Below are 25,185 nucleotides of genomic sequence, written 5' to 3' on the forward strand. Positions count from 1 at the left end.
TGCTTCTCAGTTACAGTACTCTAAGTGCACAATGACCTTCATTAAATTATGCAACAGTTCTCAGATTAAAAATGACCTAAAAGACTGGGTTAAAAGTCTTTTTTATATATATATGCTGCCTAATAAATTCAAGCTCAAGGTAAATGATCAAACCTACATTTTGTATATGTTAGTGCACTGTTGCTCTACTGTTTTAAACCATTGGCTCCAGATGAAAAAGACTTGAAAAAGAAACCATCTCTAAATATTGCATAAAAACCAAATAAATTAATGGGATATGAATTCTTGGACAATTACATAAGTGAGGAACCTGTAGCCTAGCAATAACAGTTTCGCATATATAGCTATACCTTTGAGGCCACCTTCATGTGCAGCTTTGAGGAAGATATGTTTTTAATCCAGAAATGTCTCCATGGAACTTATGAAATGAGTGCAACAAGCACATAGTATAACAGTTACAACCAAGTTTACTCTGCTCTGTGAAGGTGAATGGATGGAAAAGTGAAAATATGGAAAAGAACTTGCTGATCCTCTGTTTGTAAAAATCCATCCTTTAGCAGGGAAGAGGTTTACTCATTCAATGCTCACACCCTGCATGACAGATCCCTCTTTGACTTCCACTGATGAGTTGTCACATTGTGTTCCACACCTTGAGATAACAGACTTCCTCATGAAAGACTCTGCGCTGTATCTCTCATTGCAGAAATAAATGCAGCATTTGTGCGATATTTAATGCTGCAGGAAGAGTAGGACAAGCACAAAGAGAGGGAGACTTCAGACAGTTGTTAAATTCTTGCTTGAAAAATGCAGTTCATTATCTTCAACATTCAAAGTAATAATTGGCCAAAATAATGAGACTGAAAATGGTAAAACCAGATTGCTAAAATGGTCTAAACCACCTCACTTGCAAATTCATTGGTGTCAAGAAGCACACTAGCAACAGCTTAAGGAGTATATCTGTTTAGTCCAAACTTCAGCTGTGGAATGAAGGTACTTGGCTTATCAATAATGACTTGGTCAAAGCTCTCAGTCCTGGACTTTTTAGCATCTCTGCATTCACTGTGTTTGAGCTGTGCTACATCTCTCCAGTCTGGGATTTCTCCAGAGTGAATATGCACCAAGTCCCTACAGCCCCAGGTGTACAGACTGAGGGGAAAGAATGTTCAAATCCAGTCCCCTTCAGTCCCTCAGACAGCTATTTCAGACCTATTAAAGTTATTAGCATTAAAAGAGAGCCTCCAGGCTTCTCCATACTGGGTCAGCAATAGGGTAAAACTAAGCAGAGATGAGATCTGGCCCTTAAGTTGAATGTAACAGAGAAATAGTTTTTTTCTTGAGGAAAAACAAGGAAAATCTGGTTTTCTGCCACTTACTCAGATTCACAGAATGACTTGTTCCTTTGTTTTGTAGCCAAGTAACACACTTTCTGTATAAAAATACTCTAGTAAAATGCAATGTTGTAGCTATAGCATTTTAAGAAATGATAATTGCATTCTATTGCATTTCTCTAGATAAATCTCTTACCTCCTGTGTTAAACTTCACTAATTTTACACAGTGATATAAAAATGTAAAAATTGCGGAACACTAAAACAATTATTTCTTATTAAAATTCTTTCAGAAATATGTAAAAAAATTAAGTACTTCTAGAAGTCCTAAGTACACTAAGACTAACGATAATCAATTTAACTTTTGTAAAGTCAAATATAATTCAACTCACAGAGTTTGGTATGCTAAGGAATCCTGTAAAATTCCCATTTTTTGTTTCAAAAAATGTAGTTAATAAAAGTTGTCTGATGTTATTTAACAGAAAGGTAAACAGTCCTTTTTATAGTTGACATTAACAATCTGATCATTTGTCTCCCCAAAGAAAGCCCATACAGCTTTCATACAGACCACACAATAAAGAATAGTAATATTTCTGTTTACTGAGATATCAACTGGCATTTCGTTGCAAGTCAATGGTCTATCTTTCCTACAGCATAGTAGACCTCAATCTGGCATCTACAAATGTCAAGAGTATATAAAAAAAATTATAGGACGGAAATCAAAGGCATGTTCTAAATTCCTAAAAAATGAAACAAAGTTCACCTAAACATATTTGCTACAAAAATCAGTACAATATTCAGCTGTCAATCTTGAAAAACAATGAGGGAGTGATGCTGTCAGCAGGACAGGATAATAACATTTCAAGCAGATGTTCAGGCAGGGCTCTAATTCTCACTGAACTCCCTTGGTAAGCATTTAATTTCTTTATCATATGCAAGCTAGGCAAATTGTACTTCATCAAAACTGTATTGTGAAATATTAATATTTCATATTATAGCAAAACTCCATAGAATAACCTTTGTCATATTAAGAACATCAGAATTTCAAATGTCATGGTTCTGCATTTTAATGCATCTGAAATAGCTTTTTGGCTTGGCACCATAAATTATAACTAGTTTAATCTAAATTACTATGCAGTAATATCATACAAAAATATACGTTTTGTAATACAGATTCACTTCTGTGAAATACTAATGTTATGGAAAACAATGTGTCATTGTACCATGATTTTTTTACCATCTTCAGTTATGAAGTGGGTTGTGCACAGTGCAAATGTACAGGGAGAGAACTAGTTGGAGCCTGAATATGGATATTGTAATAACAGCACATAGAAACAAGGTATATCCTGGCTAAATTAGTTAATTCTCTATCAGCAATTGTTTTAATTTGGAAATGGATCTGAAAATGTATTTTAAAATCCACATCAGTGAGCTGCATAAACATATATTATGACTAGAAAGTTTTCTCCATGATGGTTTAGTTCAAATTCAATTGAGTTTTAATTGTAGCCTTTTTTCTAAAAATCAACTACTCAACTTGCTCCATATATAATGAAAAAAATTAAAGATTAAAAATTAAGTTAGTCTGCACGTTGATTTCTGCCGGTTCTCATAATAAAGGCAACTGCTTCAACATTATTGAAAGCGACAGCATCACAAATCAATGCATGTCACAACAGAATAAAGACAGATGTATCTGATTAATCAGAATTAAATTTTAGAAGTGAAGGAAGCATCTAAAAATCAAAGCAAACATTTCTGCTATCCCAGCTGTTCTTTTCCTCTTTCTAAGCAGCCCATGTAACGCAGTGAGAGAACAACAAAGCCTGAACACAGTTGATAAAACCTCAATTTCTGTCATAAACTCCTCAGTGTGGTAATGGATATGGTATAGAGATGTGCACACTTCATATAAAAAAACCTCGGACCTATTTTGATAGTACATTTATATAAAATTTCTGATCATAGGTTTCAATGCAAATTTTGTGTACTAAACAATTCGCATTAATACACTCTACATAAATAAACCAGCTCAGTATAACGCTTCTCAAAAACTCCATCTCACATTTATTTGTTCAATTAATGCAGTATCTTTCATCCTGCAAGTAGTTTTCTGTTCATCTAAGCTCTATAAGAGGTATTAATCAGTATTCATTTCTTGTGGACTCTATGATGTGCAGCTCCCCCATTTCCCTGTGATATGAGGCTCCCCCATTTACCATCAATAGCCTGCTAACAGAATTTACAAATAATATGTTGCAGTGCAGACTTATCTGAATAAGACAGAAATATTATTTGAACCAACAGAGCGATGAACTATTGATCCTACAGCCAGAAAGGAAAGACATGAATGTAAGAAAAAGTGCATGAAGGGACATTTTTACTCTGCTACCATTTGTCTTTCCTAGTGATTGCCCATTTTAAAAGCAGTTATTCTTATTTCTGGGAGAAATCAAATCTACTTGATACCAAAGCAGCTGTGCAAAGATGTTTAGTTTGGTAAATAAAATTCTGCAAGTCACTATCTCCCTCTCAGACACATGCAGGCACAACATGCTATAATTAATATTTTCATTACACTATAATACCCAGTATCTTCTAAAATATTTAGAGTACTTAAAGGTATAAATACTCTGAAGGAATTTCAACTATTTCTCATGTTAGCTTTTGTTATGCTTCAACAATAGTATAGCAGTATGCACAAACTTTTGCTGAGTATCTCGGAGCTGCAATCCTCACACTACAAACAGAAAACACTACACAGGTTGTTATGTGGGCAGTTATTCAGCAAAGTATGTGGATGTTTAAAAAATTAGTGCTAACTCACTCAGTAGCAATGTGATGCTACTCAAGGTGAGGCCAAGGCAGATGAGGGCAGGGAAGACTGGGGGAGTAAATTATGGTTTAGAGACGAGAATGGCAGCATTGTTACCCAACAGACCCCTGTACCAGAAAGTATGGCCTCTCATGGGCTGCTAGGATGCCTAGCCTAGCATTTTAGAATAGTTTCCCGTGCTAGGTAGTGAAAGAGGGAAGAGGAGAAAAAGTTCATATGAAATGAATCCTCCATCTTATGAGAATCGCAGCTCTCAAGCCTGAGACCTTTTTATCCCTGTCCTTGGATCTCCGTCTTCCAAGATTTAGCCTGCTTTTCTCTCTGATCTTATTCCATTACACAGCAGGTAATCACGGAAATCTGTAGTTAGGCTGTACATGTTTTTCATTAGCTATATGTCACTCGAATTTAGCCTGTACCAGTCACCTTAGCTAAAGTGCCAAAAGATGACCACGGTCAGTAGGGAAAGTTGCTGGTTTCCCTATCAGTGACTGAACACTGTGGTGAATTTGGTAACCAGGTCTGGAAAACTGAGCATTTCTCCTGCTATTAAACTCCACCTCCACACAGGCAGTTTCAGCTTTGCCTTTAACTACATTTAAGAAGGAAGCACACAAGTTAAACCTAACCAGGGCACATAAAATGAGGAGACAAGAGGGATGAACACAGAATCCTACTTGTATTGCACTCAATCAAGGCTGAAGTGGAGAAGCTTCAGCTGCCAAAAACTGTCTAGCAAGCTCCCTTCGTCCCAGAAACTCTTCCATTCTTGAGAACTGTACTGTCTGGGGAGCAGCTCTGTCTCATCCCAGTGAATCTGCAGGCTTGTGCCTGGTCCTACCACACAATTAGCTGTGATTAGCTGGGCAGGATAGCTCAGCTGGAAAACTCTATTTCCATAGGTACCACAGCCCAAGAGACTACTCTGCACCCTGCTGAACACTGCACATGATTTATGCCTACATAATCAAAAGCCAAGGGGATTTTTGGAAAAAAAGGTAGCAGGTTATGCCAAGCTATATTATTGTAAAGTCTCTACCAACTCCTTTTTCTAGCATTAAGTCAACAAGAGTCATCTTTGTGTAGTACTCATTGTTCATGTAAGAACTGCTGTATCTCAATGAGCTTTTCTTCCCATCTGAAATATTTATTTTTATAGAATTAATTACAATATTACTATTATAAATAAAAGCAATTTTATTTCAGTAGTACCTTGCAGCCAAGCACCTCAAATCATCTCACAAGTACTAAAGCTTAACACCTGCAGGAAGTACACTACTGGGAAGAACATCACAGTAGCAAAACCAGGTGGTATTTGGGCAGGACACAGTCCTACTGCACAAAGCAATACATCATTCAAGAGTCTGGGCACCAGAGAAAGACTACTGCCTCCTACTGAACTTTACAAGAAAGCTTAGCTAGAAATAATGCTCACTGGACTAAATTCATCCAAAGCAATTTTCTGAACTTTTTCTCTTTAAAATAAATTTTACCTGCATTATTTAGCAACTTATTGCAACAAATAAAAAATTGTATTTTAGAACCACTTAAGTTACTTGCTCTTAGCAATCCTCTCACTTAAAAGATCTCCATCCAAGTCATACCTCCAGAGAACTGCATCCAGTGGAACACTTTGCAGTCACCATTTGAGAAATGACTCAGAGTCTGCTGCTCAGTGAAGTACCAACATCACTTCCTACAACATGCATGTCTTTCCTACTGAACTCCCACCCAAGCTGGAGTCCAGCCAGTGTCTGTTTAGTTCTTGAGATACACAGTAATCAACATGCAGTCTGGCAGGACTAAGAGTATATCAGCAATAAAATGGATAAATAAATAAATCTCAGCACCTGATATGAGTTGCCTTTAACCTAGGTACCGAATAATTACAGCTGAGGGTATGCTATACACATAAGTCAGTTGTAAACATACTTGAATCACATTTATGTCCTAAAAAAGTGTTTTAGTAAGAAATCCTATGAAGTAGATTGGAATCTCCATTGAAATCCAAAGAAATACCTCCTTCCTTCCTCAGGGCTGCCTCAAGTGTAAGTGACAGCCGGAGCTAGTCTGATGTATTTTACAGTACGCTGAGTAATATAGTGCTTTATCCTTAGACTTTCCTCATATTAGAGGGCCACCATCTAAAGTTAATTCACCTATAGCACTTGTCCATGTAAAGCTGGCAGTGTAACAAATCTACCTTTTCTGCTAAGATGTAGTACACTTTCACATCCCATTTCTGAACCAAGAATAAAAGCCACTTGTTTCCAAGTTCATCTCAAAAGATCTTTTCAGCCCACACTACTGTTTGTCACTGGTTGACAACACATTACCATTATTCACAGTTACTCTGGTCTATGACCAAGGACTTACCTTTAACCCTCTTCCTTTCTCCACAAGTCAAACTATCCCTACAATTCAGCCCAAATCCTGTTTCTTTTCTCTGCAATACATTCACCAAAAGTGTTGGTTTATTTCATTAAGCTTTTTGCTCAGTCTCATTTTGCCATTTTAAATGTAGTAACAGGAAACCCATCCTGAATGCAATTCTCAGGTCAAACAAGCAATTACACACTTCAAATCTGTAAAAAATGCTTTATTTTAGTGCCACACTGAGCCATAGTCTTTGAGACTTATTTCTAATTCCATCATCTTCCACCACACTTTACTGAAGGTTTGTAGTGCAACGACACAACATCTCTTCCCTCTATAGGCTTGTTTTATGTTGCCTCCATCTTTCTCTTCCACTACCCACCCAGCCTCAAGCTTATAACCACACTACCACAATGTAACTGCAACACACTTTCAACGGCTTATCTTGGCAGTACTTGGCACAGAAGCTGCTTGATAAAGCTGTTACTCATACTTTTTGCATTCTGATCCCTTGCAGAAAGGATTTTCACTGCAATATTTTTTTTAAAAGGACTATTATTTTTACTAGTTGTCTAATATTAAAAGACCAGGGAATAAAAGGGAAGAACATAACAGCAAACAAAACTAGAAAATGTCACCTTTACACTGCACTGTTGTATCCTCCCAGACTAGTTGACCTGCACAATGTACTGTACCCTTCCCTGCTATCTTTATGCTAACGAGATCTAATATTGCCATTCCCAAAAGATTCAGACATTTTCAAATATACAAAGAAATTGTCACATGAGAAATATATGTTAAAATATTTCCTTACCTTATCCAGGGAGAATGTTTTAGTGACAGCAAAGCCCCATCCAGCTTCAAAAGCTCTTCGAATCATTGAAGAACTAGTAGTAGGGGTTGCACTGGCAAGGCCAAAAGGATTTGGAAAATTCAGTCCAGCCATTTCCACACTGATGTCTACTAAATCGATAGGAGTGTAGAAGAGTGGTAGTTTTGGAACAGTAGAAACTTCCACACCATGTAAGGACTGTAAAAAACAAGAAAAAAGCATAGAATTTTTTCCTGATTATTTTTTATATACTTTATCATTAACTCAGATAGGGAACAAGTCATATATAACAAACCAAAATTTAGGTATTCAATTATGTGTTCTGACCTGAAACTCAGTAAAACATACAAACATTTGCTTGTATAACATCTTCTGTCTAAATAGCATTCATGCTGAAATATTATATCACGCTGGAAATAATTGAATAATAACAATAATAATAATGAAACAGTTATTTCATATTCTGTACTGCTAGCCTGGTTAAGTCCAAAGGTTTATTCAGCCATTCTGAAAAACCAGTTCCATTCCCTATGGCAGTCAGTAGCTGTGAGATTGAAAAAAACCCTACAGGGTAGGCACAGACAGACCCTTTCTAGTTTTCTTCCCAGGTGCCAATCTATAAAAAGTGCGGGGCTTTGTGAAAAATGAGGGAAGGCATCCATGTGCAGGATCACTCAGCCATAACTCAATGTATTTTAAGGTCCTGCACCTTTTTCCCCTCTTCTGAAGATTCTGTCTAGTCTACGCAATGGGATACATATCAATATAGGCAAAATTATTATTGTTTTAATACTGAATTGCATTAATATGAATACTTTAAGGGTGACAAAAATTAGACTTTGATTTGGGATCAAAGAATAAAATAAACATTATGACTGCGACACCACAATCACTTTTGTTTTCATTTTAAACACAACCTTTTCTCCGGAGTCAGTGAAAAGCTTTCAATGTAAATTTTGCATCTAATACTGTAAAAATTGTAGAGATAAAAATCTTTTTTCTATGTATGGATACTGAACAGCATCTTAATCAGGCTGTGATTCTGTGAATTAAAATTTTTGCTCACTTATATGCTCGGCAATAAAATAACAATGAAATAAAGCAGGATTTTTTAACACAGAGAAACCCTATATAGTCTGTGTTCCTAGTAAGTCCCGACTAAGATCAGAGCAGTTTCTTCTATTCTAAAAGGAAAGATTTCTTCAACAGGACACTATTGGAGGTGTGGGGAATATTTTCTGTACCAGAGTAAAAACCTCAGCCACTTATAAACTGTTGCCTTTTGGGTAATTCTTTTTGGTTTTTTTAAAGGAACTTACTTAGCCTGTTTTTACTTAAGAAAACTAATAAACTAATAGCTATGGATGGTATGAAGGGTTTTTTTGTCTGTTTTAGTGTCTTTTGTTTCCTAGGCTGCTTCAAAACCTGAGAGTTCACATCTGTTTTGTTTTGGGACTGTCTGTATTCACATCTCAGATTATGACCCCAAATGTTTGATTCCTTGGACAGAAAGGATACATTTAGGGGCGTACATTTTCTGATAGTTTAAAAGGATTCAAATTACTGTATTTGTCTTAGCCTGAATGATGCGAACCTCCATGTGTCCCCAGTGGAGGACATTTTGAGAAAAGCAAATTTTTAAAGATCCCTGACATGTGGGACCAAACTCCATTCACTATCATGACCTCTTTGAGCCAGCAGCCTATGCAGCCACACGTAATAAAAAGCCGGACATCCCCCATTTCCTCCTGTGTGAGTGCTCACTGCATCCTACGAGTCATACTTCATCAGGCTGTTTTCCTACAGCACAAGAGTTCTTAGAAGACCAAGCAGCCCAGAACTCTACATCTCAAAAGCTTTTGTTAACTGACAAATCAAAGAAAAGGAAAAGAATAGAAGATAAAAAAGTAGTATTGTCTTCTGAGAATTTTTGGTTTGATTTCATCCCTTTAAATTTTTTTTCAGTCTGTCTCAAGTAAAATTTCAAGTGCAAAATGTTGTTTATCATGCCAAAACAGAACTTCCTGGATCACACAATTGAAATTAAAGCATTCTTAAAATGTTAGCACTTTTAGTCTCCTACATATTTGGAAGTGGGGAAATCTGCTGAAACCTACACTTCATGCTGAACTGTTACACTGAACTCCTTTGATTCAGTAAGAAAGGCAGCAAAGAAAGACTTATGAAAATGTTTTTGGCCAATTCCATTCTATGTTCACATGTGAGTAATAAGCCTAATTTTCCATTTCGAAAGCAGTTATATGTTAACTCATTTGCTATCTAGAATTGTCCAAATGTTCTTTGTGAATGCATTTCAGTCTGTGAATCAGTCATGAACTATTCATTGCTCGTATAACTGTAAGTATTGATTGCTATAGACAGACAGACAGATTAAGTGTTTAAAATGCAGGTTAAGTTACATTGTACTGCTTTTTTTTTTCTCAAGCAGGACAATTTAATCTCTAAAGGTTGTTCTCACCTAAAACAGGCGTTGCTTGAAATTCATTCTTAACTACAGACCCAAAATGAGCTTTCTGTGAGAAAAGAGAAAACAAATTCTACACAAGACAAAAAAATAAAATCCAACAGAGCAGTGGAAGACTTTTGAACTAGGTAGTTGAACAGACCCATGCAAAAATAGGTCATGCTTCCTGCATGCCAACAGGCAAACTGGTCATAAGCAACATCCCAAATCATATGCCAACAGGCATATCCTTCCTGCCAAATTCCCTCACTAAGAAAAAACCCACAAACAATTCCACTCAGAGGCACTTAAGCACTGCAAGATGTGCCTAATGGTTTGCTAATTACGAGGTGACCAAAGGTGGAGGTGGCAGGGGAAGGAGAACAAAAGGTTTCAATGGAATAAACCAAGCCTTTAAAAACACACAGGGGTAGGATGAAGCTGAAGGTTCAGTGGCCCAGGGCTATACATCCTCACAGATTTATCTCTCTCCTTCCTATCACTTCCCTTCTTGCTCTATTTATTTTTTGCTGTTTTTTCCTTTCAGCACAACGCTTATAAAAGAAATAAATTTACTAGGCTCTGATGTGTTGTTTTCTACAAAGCAAAACTTTCGGCAAACCAAAATGTTTTATTACTTCCTGAAAGCAAAATCATCTTTATAATGAAGGATTTCCCTGACATTGCACAAACAAATAGGAAAAGAAAGCCTGCAGGCAAGGGTTTATTTATAATAACTCTTCCCTTGATTTTTAAAAATGGAGGACAAAAAAGTATGGCCCTTTATTTCTCTAATTTGATGCCAACCAGCTGAGCTAACAATATTGCAGGTACTTATTGTTCCAGTCACATCAATTTTTTGGATACTGGAAGACGGTGGTGAAAAATCTGCAGCGCATCGCATGCAGTGGTCCTACCTTACTCTAACCAGGATACGCCTAAAGGCAAAAGCAGCATGGTCTGTAGTGCAGGGCTGAGAGACAGGAACTCAGCTTTAGACCTGATACAATTTGAGGCATTCATTTTCTTTAGATGGAGAAAATTCTTAACCACAGTGCTACGGTCTAACTCCATTTTCAGGCCTTTAACAAAGACAGACTGTGAAAGTGAGTAGTTGTATTACCTTTATTTTTCACAGAGAGCCTTCTCTACAAATCCTACTGCCTAGAAGAGTTTTCTGAAATGCTTTCATCTCTATTTTCTGCTTTCTCTATTTCTAAGTCTAATCCTAAACCTCTTTTCTGTCTTGCACGTGTATATTCTCTCTCCCATTATCTATTATATTTTACTTCACTAAATATGTTTAAACTTTGTTAAATATGTCTATGTTATTTCATACAATCTAAGAATGGTTGTGGAAGGGATACCTGGGGACCAGCTAGTTAAACACACTTGCTCAGAGCAAGGTTAACTAGAGAAGGTTCCTCAGGGCTCTGTACAGTTGGACGGAGATTTTCCAAGCTCCTTCCTAGCTTTCTGCTTCTGGAACAAACATATTGCTTATTCAGTGGTAAGTAACTAAAATACCAAGTTTCCTGCACTTGCATTTTTGCAAATAGTGCTTTGCTACTCATCTTCATGCTAGTGTTTCAAATGTTGCTTCATAGCTAAACAAAGGGGCATTCGATTTTGCCTTTGGTTATCCTGAAAAGAAGCAGACAACATAAAATGGCTTCAAAGACAAGCTTCCTGGGAACCACCCATCTCTGGTATTGATTATGCAATAACGTACATTCATGCATGCTTGAGGAATATATCAGAATAGTCAATTTTCATAAAAGAATCAACAGCTATGCTCTTCAGATACAAAGCTCATATAATTTTTGACAGCCCAAAGAAAAAAATAGCAAATATACAATACTTGTTCAAAGTAACAGAGTGATGTGCTCAAAATTTATATTGAAGAGCATCTTACTGAAGTGCAATTTATAACAGTTGGTATCCGGTCCTCTGTCCTTTAAGTGTATCATGTATATTTCAGTCTAGGAAAAATTTAAAAGAAACTGTCCACACTGGGGAGATTACAGTAAAGAAAATACAGATTTAAATAAAAGAAAACTTACTGTGAACTAGAGAGGAAAAGTCACTTTTTAAGAGGGATTTTAATGAGAAGAAAACAGGAAAACACTCCACAGGTAAGTGTGTGAAAGGAGCCGGAGTGATGCATGAAGGCTGGTGCAGAGGTCCAGGAAGAAAATACTGGAAAAATCACAATCTGAGAGCTGTCTTTGCTGTCAAGGCAGGCATAGAAAATTAGAAGTTAGTCCTGCAATAATTTTGAATTATCCAGAATATAACTATCAGGTTATTAAATTCCATTCACTGATCAAAAACTAATTAATGGTAAGTGAGGCACAGAAGAGAACAGCGGCATGTGTTGCTTCTGTACAAGATCATGAAGTCACTGTTGGACAAAAGTGAGGGTCACTACAATCCCCAAACTAAATAAATCACCAACATTATTCACAGAGATTTTTACCTAATTTATGGAAAAACAGAAAAAGGTTGAATGCTGAAAAAATTTGAATAGTATATAGTTGCATGAATTGGGCTGATTCTGTTTGGATTTCTAATGACTTGTAATTAAGGGTTCTAGGAAGACCAACTACATTTACTAACAGGTTCTACTACAACTATCCTTAGTTAGGCTTTGACTGGTCATGTTTATAGAATCTAACCCGACACAGCCGCAGGCAATAAATTCTGAGATGAACCTATGCTTCATATAGTGGGAGGAATATGTGAAGAGGCAGGAGAAATTTAAGCAACTAATGATGGGAAGTTTCCAGCTTAAGAGCACCCAAAAAGCTTCTGTAAATAACTCCTGGATTTGAACATAAGGCATTTCTGCTGGAGAGTCCTTGAGTCTGGATCTTATGCTTCAGTTGACCACGTGCCAAAGCTTGCAGTGATTGAAGTTTCAGGACACATATAAGTCCCATCTGTTTGCTTAGCCTTTTGCCCGGAGTAGGTTGGGATACGATCAGCACACCATTCAAACAGTGCATTCTGCAAGTAGTCTGGATGGTGGGTTTGAGTTTCAGTCTTTGACACGGTCTTGGGTTGGTTAAGAAATCCTATGGAACACCTTTATTTTGCTAAAGATTTTGGTGCTAAGATAGTTGGCAATTTTGGAAATTACTACCTGTGCCTGTAACTAACATGCAAAGGGATAGATGGCATCAATGTATTTATTTAAAATTTAATGTGAACTCAGTTCAGACACTCAGATCACAGGAAGGTTGCTTGCCTTAGAATCTCACAGTAGACAGAAAATAAGGTAGTGTGTAAGGGTACCTTACCTACCTCAATAAACATCAGGGTAACACAATTCTCTCTTAAACAACTTCTTTAAAAAATAAGCTCTCCTCCAGTCACTAAAATGTCTACCAGGTCCAAAAACTGGTGAAGGAAATTGCCAAATCACAGCACACTGTACCACAGCAACCAGATTTTATAAGGGCTACACATCCAAATAAATGCCCCTGGGCAACCCATTCATCTAATAGCTGGAAAGGTGACACTTGACATTTGGAAACTTCCCTGTGAAGATTGCTGTAAGGCTTTCCCATTAGCTTCCTGGTGAGGCTGTAAGGTCGAATAAGCTGCCTTGAAACTTGCAAAGGATAGTGGAAATGCTCTAATATCACAAGCCTGCTTAATTTAAAATTCAGTTCTCAAGCCATGACTATTCAGACTTTTTCCAAAGCATTCAGTACATTCCAGAGAAAAATAAGCAAGCTTTGAGGAGGAAGCAACATGATAAAGGAAGGTTTTTAAGTGATGTGTGTACTTCTAGAGGTTAAAGAGGAAGAAGACAAAAAGGAGGAGATAATCCCCCCTTCCCCTGTCACAGTTACCCAAATTCACTGTGCACTCAGAAATTAAGCAAGCAGGTCAGGAATTAAAGATATTTCACACTCAGCATTTTCATAGGGTCTAAGAAGGCAGGACACAAACAGTGCTTTAGAACAAGTGAGAAAAAATATGCACAGATACTAACAACAAGCTTTCAGTTGAAGTATTTTTAGGAAGTGAAATCAGACCCCAACAGCATGAAATCGCACAAACATGCAATCAGAGAGGCTTTGAGCAGATGGATGGAGGAGAAAGACATCGAGCTGTTACAGTCCCAAAATCAGTTGTTCAAATATCTTTTTGTGGGAGAATGAATCACGTATCATGTTTCTAAAAAGTTTCTTGCAGTATGAATGCACTCTTTGTCAGCTGGTTCTCCACACACAGGCTGTCTCCTGTCCCTGCTTGTTCCTTTGCAACTTCTCTAGATTTTCTGCTCTTTCTTTTACTAGAAAAAATAAGTGCTCAGTCAGTGACACATAAGGAGCACTGAAAGGGAACATGTAGTTACCAGTTTTTTCAAGACTCTACAACTCTTAAACTCACACTTCCCAGTTAAATTCTCCTTCATATTATTTTCCTCTGTGCATTCTCGTGTCCAATTTATCTGCCTTATCCGAGCAAACTGGTTCTGGTGTAGATAACCTGAGTGCTCTGTAAACAGTTAGTACACTTGTACTCTAAAAATACTAATATTGTCCTTCCCATGTAACAACACTGGCAGTATTTAATTTTTACTCTAAAGTCTGCTGAGAGATTTTACTTTTTAATATTAATGGGGTTCCTTCTCTTCCCAGTTAGGATTTCTACTTGCACTGTGTACTGTGCAGGAAGTCTTGCTACCCTTGAGTGAAAAAGCTGGGGCTTTGATTTTAGTATTAAGATAATGTAAGACAGATGAGTTAAACTACTCAAACTCAGGTATGTGATCCAAGTTGAATGAATCTATAATGTTCAAATCACCAGATAATCTATGTATTATTTCCTCAAAACGTGTATTTTTAATCTAATCCACAATGAAATTATTTTAACAATCACAATAACAGTATCTAAAAGAAGACAGAAATGGGAAAGAGAGAAATACTTATAAAAATCACCTGTATGTATCTGTGCATGTACCAGGAAGCTTGTTTTCCGTCATTTACTGATTCCACTGTAGTGTTAGAAAGACCACCAATGTCACCTCCTGCAAAAACCCAGGGTTCACTTGTTTGCATAGTTTCTGGATCTACTTCAGGAAGACCCCATCTGTTAAACTTGATAGGTGCCATGGCCTCTCTGACTGTAATTAAAGTGAATGACAAGTATGTTAATAGAAGAAACAAAAAAATGTTGCTAAAAATCTGTCAAATATATATTGGTATCAATTAGAAATGCAGTCCAAGTCCTAGTTATTTCACTTAAATGTAATTTTACAGTAGAAATTAAAAGACCTTTTTATATACATGAACATTTCTGTTTAGCTAGGGGAGGTATGTAAGTACTAACTAGACTTAGACAGAAGAACAACATGAATTATATAAATCAGCAGTTTGGTAGTATCAGAAAAGTAACCAGTTCCTCTGTGCCTGCAAAGCCAGACTTGTGTTGAAGATAAACATACACAAGTGTCACAAGAAGGGACACCACACAGGCTTATGAAATAATTAATGCTAATGTTCTGGTCAATCCCTGAGAAAACACTGCGTAGCTCAGAAGCTGGGATTCACAAAGTCATTTTCACTGGCATTATTCATCTCCCAGGGAAAAAGTCCAGCACTTCTGAAAAGCCTATTAATGTACAATATTAACAAAGGAAAAATAAAATTTTCTCCCTTTCCCTCCACCACTAGCTTTGTGCTGCACTTAGCATATCAACATGTTTTCCTCTTGAATAACCTACCATATACTTTCTTGTGCAACTTAATAGGTAGGACATGATTTTTGAGGCTTAAAATGAAAAAAGAATGTTTATGATGCAATTTCTAGAAATTCACTTAGATCTCCAGAATTTACTTCCCACATTATTAATCCTCACAATGGAAATGATATCCTACTACTTTTTGACAAGCCATTATTAAATCTGACTAAAAATTTTGAGACGGAACATTTTCCCACCATGAAATGTTATGCTATCAAAGGTTTGGCTTTGGCAAAGTGTGTTAGTTTTAAAGAAATTTAATTCTGAAAAAAATATATTTCAATAAAGTCGAAACCATCCTGACTTAATGTTTAAACTCAGAACATCCTGAATATAAGACTGACTTTGAAGCTTGTAATATTTATTAAGAATAAAACCATAAAATCACAATCAAAGTGAAACGCCTACATGAAGACAATACTTTTTGTATCTTTTGCACTGCAATCTCTGACATTTTCTTAGAGCATGCATTAAAAGATATCTTAATTTTTTCATGTTAATAAATACCATGTATAAGCATTCTGCATATGAACTATTATTGACCTTAAAAAGAATGTAGATGTGAAAATAAAAGACTATTTTTTTGTGCTGCATAGCATTATACAAATTGTACTAAGTACACATAAATGCTTAGGAAAAAAAAGTCTTGCTCTATATTAACATTATTTTTTTATGCTCTTCTGAATTATTGTTTTATAATAGAAAAGAAACTTCAAAATAGCTTTGTGAAGAAAATCACTTTTTCAATAAATATTTTTAGCAAATGTTGAAGGTATATATCAAAATGAGGGGACATAGCTTTGTCTACAGGAACTGAAGATTCTGCAGTAAAACACAGCTTAAAATTGCAATGTCCCTTGGGGACATACCACTAGCAGATGCAGATTGCCAGGGTCAATTAAATTGATGTAGTTGTGCTGTCATATATGTAAAAGAGAAACCTGCCAGTTTAAGACAAGAATATTTCTCCAATATGAGGGCAAAGTCACAGTATTGCTCCCGTGCACACCTGAACATCCAGCAAGCTTCAAATGTATCTTTCTTGCACATCATTGCGATGGAATTTTCTTCCCAGGGTCTGTATCTCACTTCATCTCCAATCATATATTAGAAGTGTATATCAAAGTGAGGGCTGCATATAATCCAGAGCAAAATAATAAAATAAGAAGCAAGGCAGAAACGTTGCCAGCTACTTGTCCCATCTACACTCTCTTCCTCACCCTTGGCATTCACAAATAGCCAGAGGACTCAAATCCAAAGCATATTTTTGTAGCTGGTTCAGAAGCCAGAATCAAAGAGGACAGTTCTAAGCTGAAGCACTGTAGCAGGTTTTCATACCAGAAGTATTTAATCTATCTTCCAGACTTATTGCTTGCACAATCCTTCTCATCCATAAAAACTCACGGCTTAATTTGGCAAAAAGAATATTTGCATAGTAACAGAATAAAAACCTTATGAAATTATTTCCTTTAAAAATATTTAAATTGCTGGAAGATCACACCAAACACAACTTTCACACTGAGACTTTTTTTTCAGTCTGGAAAATGAGTTTTTTTTGTTGGTTTGTCTGTTTGTGTGTGGGTTTTTGGTTTATTTTTTTTTTTAAAAGGAAAATGCTGATAATGGCTGATAGCAGCTTTATAAAGAATGCTTCAGCAATATTTATAAATACATTAACTTTCTCTTTATGTCTCAGACTGTCTGTACTTCAAGAAAGCTTTTGATCATCTTATATTTGTCATATATAGGATAACTTATTGCATGCAGTGGTACCATCTCAGCATGTGGTCTAGACAGTTCTTGCAAGCTAAATATGTACAGGCTTGTAAAGACATGTTTGGAAAAAAACCCAGAGGAAAACTTGGTGCTGTAGGGTTTGGTATCAGGGATTTGATAGATGACTTTTGTTTCTCTGAGGCAGGACTGATCCACAGTAAAGGTGTTATAGGGCAACACACTGCTGGAGATGTAGTTTTTCAGAGGAAATGATGTAAAACTGAAAGTTCTGACTACTTATTCCATTTCATCTTGAGGAAGAATAGGGTATTATCTCTGTTATCCTGGATCTATTACATTTCTCAAATCTATCTTTGGATTGTTTTGTGCTAAAATAGCTGTCTGGACATAATTATATCAAAAGATTTTTGAGCGCTTGAGTGCTCAACATACCTTCTTTGAAACATCTCTCAGGGAATGGGAATTTGTCTGCCTAATCAGTATTTTTAAAATTGGGAAAGAACATTTCCCTGGTGGTAAGGCTGACATGATATCCAGCAGCTATTTCCTTCTGCCTTTTTTGTAATCCCCAAGATTTAGGTTCAGTAAAAATAAGGGCATGATTTAAAAGTGTCTTATATAAGAGTTCCTAACATCCTCACAATTTGGATCTAGTGCTTGGGGTAACTGTGAGGCTGAAGGGACCACCTCCAAGACCACCTGCAGAAAGAAGGGGAGAACTTTGGTCTTAACAGAGGAAAGTCCCTTCTCTGCCCCTGCAAGGGGTGAGAGACAGTCTAATAGCCAAACCTCAGACTGAAAGGAGGTGACTAAACACTCATTCTCTTAATTGCTGTTTTGACACTGAACAATAAGCAAACTAGATACCAAATGGTGCTTGATTAGGAACAGAGGTTAAGAAAAGTGAGTCTTTTAAATCCTTGCACCCTCAAAGCCTTTAAAGTTTAAAAGCAACATAGATTTCTTTTGAAAATTCAAAGTACAACCCTGTGGCTGTGCCGCCTTCTCCTCCATATCCTATTGAGATATTATATATAATTTGAAAAGATCCTTCTGGATGAAAGACAACATACAATTGAATTATTCTAATGCTATCCAGTGATGCTAACACAAATAATACCAAACAAAAGGACAGTTCTGAATATATATTCCAAATTTGCTATATTCACAGAGCACACAAACACAAATGGAAAAGCAGCAGAAAATTATAGCACTTGCAAAAACAATATTAAAATATAAGTGAATACAGAAAAAATATTTTAATTAACAAAACAAATCAAATGGAAAAGATTCCTCAAATAAAGCTTTAAAGTGAGTCTGTATGTGTTTGACTGCCATGACTAATTATGCATCCATGTAATGCGTGTTCAATTTGGGCTTATTTAAATAGCAGAAATGCTCATTAGCTGCAGTATATCTGTGAAGCTTCAATAAACAGTTTAATGGTTTTTATGTTTAACCAATTTCATAAGTTCCTGTAATTTTAGCTTTAGTAGCTCATTAATGTTATTTTTGATATCCATCTTATAGACTTCCTTTACAGTGAACAGTAGCATTACTTCAGAAAAATACAAATATACTGCAACATTCTTATTCTCAAATATAAAACTATAGCGGTCACATACACCAACAGAGTGATTAACTGCTGACACTGGCCAGTCTAAATGCCCAGCATATAAAGAAAGGCACAATCATGCTTCCCACAGCCTCTGCCCTACTGGCTTATTGAACTAGAATTAAAAAGTGGTTTGACTAGATAAAGCTGGGTCCACGTATGCTAGGAGAGGCTCTTGCTGCAAGCTGGTACTGACTTTGTTTTCTGCCTGTCACGAGAAAGCAAATGTTTACTGATGCCTATTGGGTGAAAGAGCAGAATTCCAGCTCTAAGTTAACACAAGTCATCACAAAGCCACTTTTGGATACTGGAAATCAGTAATCATTTCAGGGTGTAGAAATGCTGCATTCAAACTCACTTAGTAAATCTATTTGTAGAGAAAAATCTTATTCCAAATGACTCAGCAGGAAAACTGCTAGGTATTTCACTAGGAATCTTTTGAAACTATATACACTTCTATTTTATATGACAATTTTAAAAAATCTGGTGACTAAAAGTCTACTCTGTGGGTGTGAGGCAGATGCTATGCTACTAGGGAGACAGAAGGTCACCCTTGTGTGCATTCTCACCTGGGCATCTCAGCCACCACACTTGCTCTCTCTTAGTCTTTCATTAGATAGTCGAGGGTACAGTGCTTTGAGGACGAAGTAACCTAGTTGTCTGACCAGAGAACTGCCATGAGGGAACTCAGCGCTCCCTGCAGGTTTACTGGTTTGAAGTTGTATTCATACAAAGGAAAACGTAAATCTTTTTCACTTACAAGCTCAGAGCTCTTTGCTCTTTCCTAGCAAATGTTCCTCAATCCATACAAATAAATATTAATTCAGAGTGGGATAAATACTAAAATTGTAAGCTACTTAGGCAAATTTTATCTTTGCTGTATGTTGAACTACACTGGAGGGGCAGTATTTATACTCTGGTAAGCCTTCTGGGGTTTGCCGTTGCTGTTTCAAAGCAAGATGACAATTGTACTTAAAGTAAAAGCAAAATATCTAAAAGTTGTGACTGATTCCCAGAAATGTGAAATAAAACTTTGCCCTTCAGTTACCATGCAATAGCCTGCTACTACCAAACAACTCATATATATATTTTTGCTCACAAACAGCCTACTATTTCTTGAGTGGTTTTGCAAAGGTGGTATTTAGCATTTGCTTGGATATTTTTGCATTTCCCTTTTTTGTCTCTCCAGGAAAATAAAATAGACATGATCATGTTAAGATTCAGTGTTCTGGAAAATGGGAATACTTCCTCTTTAGCTGTAGCCTGCTAAACACTGTTGAACTAAATTTATACTGCCAGTTCCCTTGTCCTGCACTGCATTTTGTAGTGTGTTTTGAACAAGTGTACTATTTTCCATAATATCTCCATGGGTCTCCCCAGAAATTCAGGAAAATAAATTAGAACAAGGATTTTTGCTCCAGTGCAAAATGTTGCAGTCCAAAAACATTGTTCCCTTTTTTCTTATGAGAATAAAATAGATAACAAAATGGCTATTCAAATTTTAGACCTTAAAATCAACTAGACTGGTTTCAAGCAGGATGCTGAGGCTATACACAGTCCTAGAGAGTACACAGAATTATATTTGTATATATTGAGTAGTTACAATTTGGAATGGTGACAGAGATATTCCAGCAATTCACTAATACTTCATAGACCTCAAAAATAACAAACCAAACAACAGAGTAGGAACATGAGGAAATGTACAAAACTGTGTTACAGCTCTTTGTTTATGTGGGTAAATTATAATGGCTTGTAGGCTTTGGTAAGCTACACAACAAAAAAAAAAGGCAGCTTGTGCTTGCAAAATCTTTTTTATCAACAAGAAGTAAAACATTACTCTTACTCCATCTGCAATAATTTGATTTGAACAATTTAAGGGGGGGGGGAGGGGAAGGTCTGCCTTCAGTAAAATGGTAATGCTCTTAAAATAACCTAGAAGGTAACTCTCCTATTTTGTCTATTAGCAACTTCCCGAGCATAAAATGGACTTAGGAGTCCATTTTTTAAATTAACGATGCATTTACATGATTCCCAGTGGGAGAATGAATACTTACTAGAACTGCTGCTTAAAAACAAAATCAGCATTTTAACAAAACAAAAAAGACTAAATACTTACCTGAGCACATGGAATCTCAGTTGCAAAGTTAATAGCTACTGTGCAAGAATACGAAACATCTTATTGAGGATAATATACTAGAAAAAGCTTTCTAACCTATGAACTATTGCTGCTCAGGAGAGTAGTCACCCGCATGCTTACGTCTTGTTAAAAAAAAAACATTAAAACTTGAGCACAGAGGCAACCCTGAACACTTTGCTGAACTGGGGCTAACTCTAATTGTAATCCCCCTGGTTTTCATAGTATTTTATTTATTCCTACATCAGTAGCATCAGCATTTAACAATATAAATAGCAAATAGGACATATTCTGCTAGCTTAAACCATACCAATACTGCATTTGCAGTTCCCCAAAGTGCCTTATGAGTTAGGTCAGTTGATAGAGCTCTTCGTATGAGCAATAATTAACACATTTATTCAACTTATATCTGAGCCGTCCAGTCATACAGTAATACAGACTAGAATGGCCCTCTGAATGTCACCTAGTTCATCCCCTTCTTCAAAGTTAGATGAAGTTCCCAGTCACATCTGTTTGTTCATGGCATTGTGCATTTTTGAGTACCTCCAGTATTTTTATCACCATCTTCTGTTGGAGAATACCAGAGTATCTCCATCTCTTATGCACAAAAATGCACTTCCTTTTTTTTAAAAATACACTAAGAATATAAGATGCTTTTAGTGTGTGAGCATGCATGGGTTATTTCTTTTTGTTTTGTATGCTGAGGTAGCCTGGAGATTTGGTTGTAATCCAGCTCAACAGTTAAATGCAAATTTTACTTTCATTAAGACAGCTTAGTCAAAAAACAAAGACTTGAAAAGAACTGAAATAGTACGCTCAAAATAAACACTTCAGTCTCTCAATTCTTGTTTCTCTTTACTTTCACAACATTCAAACCAAATGCCTGGCATCTTTCCTACTAATTTGATTGCTATTCTAATAGCATTTCCCTGGAAATACAGTGTGAAGCTGAGGTGTATTGCTCACCTCCAAGGTAAATGACTCTTCTTTCATGATCAGATCACTGTATGACTTTCTTCTCCTCCCATTTTATATTCTTATTTAAAAACTTCACAGGTAATTGAGACAGTGAATATGTAATAGGATACACCAGACTTGCACAGTATTATGGCTAAGCAACACAAGAAGTTCAACCTTTTAATTAAGTAGGTTTAAACATGGAAGAAAACAGAATCACTGGTTTATCATAGGGTTAATGAATCACAATAAAACATACTGATTGCATAAGCCAATCTTTGATTTACTACATGAGGTTCTAGAAAACCTTCCAAAAAACCTAAACAGAGGGTTTTAAAACCAACAACAACACTACAAAATTCTCAGTCAATTCAACTCCAATGGAGTAGCTCATTAATCTCTTAAAGATCAAAAAATCTGAATCTTCTTTCTGCTTCCTGGGGGTTGAACCAAGCCTTAAAACATGACCAACACAGATGCCAGACTCTTTACACAGCAACACATCTCGAAGTGGAATGGGATTCTGTTCTCTTGACAAGACGTAGATTGCACCTGCCATGCCTGCTAGAGCAGGAGGCAACTGCAGGGTAGGAGGCAAATCCTGAGTAATTAGCACTAATGTAGCTGGGTGCAGTTGCTGTCTAAGACAACAGCCTAGGCTGCACAAACATATCCCCAAGAAACAGTGACACAGACAAGGCAAAAGTGCTCCTGGAATTAACTTCACATGTTCAAGGAACCATGCTGATCTTTCTTTTATACTGTAGGAAAGAGTTTAGACTCTTCTCATGGCTTTATAATGATTTAACTTTATCTACAATTGAACTGGTGAACAGGGAGCAGTGAGCAGCTCATTCAGATTATAGACGACTCTGCTAGCAGCTATCTTCTAAAATTTTTCAATGGGACCTATAATTTATCAATATTTTGTCTTCCTGTGAAGACAGTACACTTTTCGTATAATTCTACTAATAACTCTAGAAAATCTTATTATCAGAAAACTAATTTATTTAACTTCATTTAAAACAGTGTTATCTACAAAGCATACACAGAAAAGGCAGATGTGAGAAATCCTACATTTTACATGCCTGAGGTATGTCCACAGATGTTACCAGACACAGTTTACTTTATTTTACATCTATGTTTTTCTTTGTTTGAAAAGATTCCCAAAACAACATTATGCTAAGAAATTTTGAACCTCATAGTGCACTGGCAGAACCAGCATGTGATCATAAAAGTTGCTTGGTGACATGCACTCCGAGGCATTTGCCAAATCCTCTGTCAGAGGATTTATACCCAAAGGACCATGACAACATGACACGGGGTAATGCGCTGGGGTGACCATGTCCTGGGGAGGTAGGCACATAGCTCACTAAGGCTTTTGGAACCTGCTAATCTAGATGAGTGTCTCCAGGCTGAAGAGTTGTTCATTTTATCAATCTGTCTACTGCTGAGTCAGTGGTTTTCACTTTTGAGGCACATTTGATGCATGTGCCTGAATCCTTTAAATCTAACCTACTGTTAGAAGAGAACAGTCTGAGCTCTGCTGAGTTCCTGTGTTCTTAGTTGTACTCATGTTCTTCAGCTCTCTTTCTGCTTCATCAGTCTCTGAAATGCCATCTATGTGTCAATTTCTGTACCTTTACCATAGAACTATGCAACTGTTAATTTTTTAGACCAAAGCTTGTAAATTGCAACTAAATAATGAGGTAAGCTGAGACAAGTACAGGTGAATTTAACAAATACTGTATATAAGACAGAACCAACAGTTCTCTTGCATATGCGCAAGAAATGAGTGATACCCAGAGCAGCTGAACCAGAATAATGAATCTGCCTTAATTCTTACTTAATTTAATGGGTAAAAAAAGATTTCAGAGATCAGATCAGTTCAGTTTAAAGTCGTAATATAATGAATTTCTCTAAAGTTAATTAGTGAGACCAGAAGAAATCTCAAGAGTATACTGTGAGATCCCATTTGCATTGAGAGGAAAGCAAGATATATGCTGAGGAACTGTACCTCTAATCTGGGGTTTTGCTCTATACAGCAATATACATACATGGCTCCCACAGCCTAGAATCCTTCCCTAGGCCGCACCATCCTCAGAAAAAAAATAAAAACATCCTCCATTAAGAAGAAGAGGGGGATGATTGTTGTAGGGGACTCCCTCCTAAAAGGAACGGAGGGACCCATTTGCAGACTGGACCCGCTCCACAGAGAGGTCTGCTGCTTACCGGGGGCATCAGTGAAGGAGGTAGCTAGAAAACTTCCTTCCCTGGTCCATGAGACGGACTACTATCCTCTGATAGTAGTCCAAACTGGTAACGATGATCTAGTAAACAGAAAGACCAAAACCATCAAGAAAGACTTCAGGGCCATTGGTAAAATGATGGAGGGCTCTGGGGCACAAATAGTATTCTGCTCCATCCCAGGGCTAAATAGAGAGGAGCTGGAAATCAGGAAGAAGAATTCCATTAATGCCTGGCTCTGAGCCTGGTGTGAGGAGAGGCGCTTTGGCTTCTTTGATCATGGGGTGGCTCACGCACCCCTAGACTTTGTTGCTAAGGATGGGACACGTGTGTCTCCTAGGGGGGCTAAAGCCCTTGCTAAAAACCTAGCTAAGCTCATAAATCGAGCTTTAAACTAGATGTGAAGGGGGAGGGGGTTGAGACCAGGCTAGACAGGAACGAGCCTGGACGTGGGGCAATGGTGATTCGGAGAGGGTGTGCTGGAGAGGACCACCAGTACATCACCATACAAAAAGTGGGGGAGAACACACCTAGGGGTGCTAAGGGAGATATGGGCACTCTGGTGCTAGCTACTTCAGTTACCAGGCAATTGGGAATGAACTCAGTTCCCTCTAAGAGGGCTGAAGGCTCAGCAGCTCAGCTGAAGTGCATTTACACCAATGCACGCAGCATGGGGAATAAGAAGGAAGAGCTGGAAGCTGTCGTAGGGCAAGGAGCCTATGATGTCATTGCCATCACGGAAACATGGTGGGATGACTCATATAACTGGAGTGCAGCTATGGTGGGGTACAAACTCTTCAGGCGGGATAGGAAGGGTAGGAGAGGAGGCGGGGTAGCCCTCTTTGTAAGGGAGGACTTGGACACCATTGAGATGGATTGTGGTGACGAGGAGATTGAGTGCCT

General features: G+C 37.1%; 1 protein-coding gene across 3 annotated transcripts in view; it reads right to left on the reverse strand.

Annotated features, from left to right (window-relative positions):
* DPYD (dihydropyrimidine dehydrogenase) overlaps window positions 1-25,185 on the reverse strand; it is a 368,728-nt gene that overhangs the window by 171,318 nt on the left and 172,225 nt on the right. For 2 of the 3 annotated variants that reach the window (XM_069862154.1, XM_069862152.1), the window contains exons 12-13: window positions 14,790-14,974; window positions 7,353-7,568 (exon numbers count right to left, since the gene is read on the reverse strand). In XM_069862154.1, coding sequence (XP_069718255.1) covers window positions 7,353-7,568; window positions 14,790-14,974 — 401 coding nt within the window. The remainder of the gene's footprint in view (window positions 1-7,352; window positions 7,569-14,789; window positions 14,975-25,185) is intronic. The other variant, XM_069862153.1, reaches the window with a different exon arrangement.

The sequence above is a fragment of the Phaenicophaeus curvirostris genome, chromosome 8 (genome assembly GCF_032191515.1).
Source record: "Phaenicophaeus curvirostris isolate KB17595 chromosome 8, BPBGC_Pcur_1.0, whole genome shotgun sequence".
Lineage (NCBI taxonomy): Eukaryota > Metazoa > Chordata > Aves > Cuculiformes > Cuculidae > Phaenicophaeus > Phaenicophaeus curvirostris.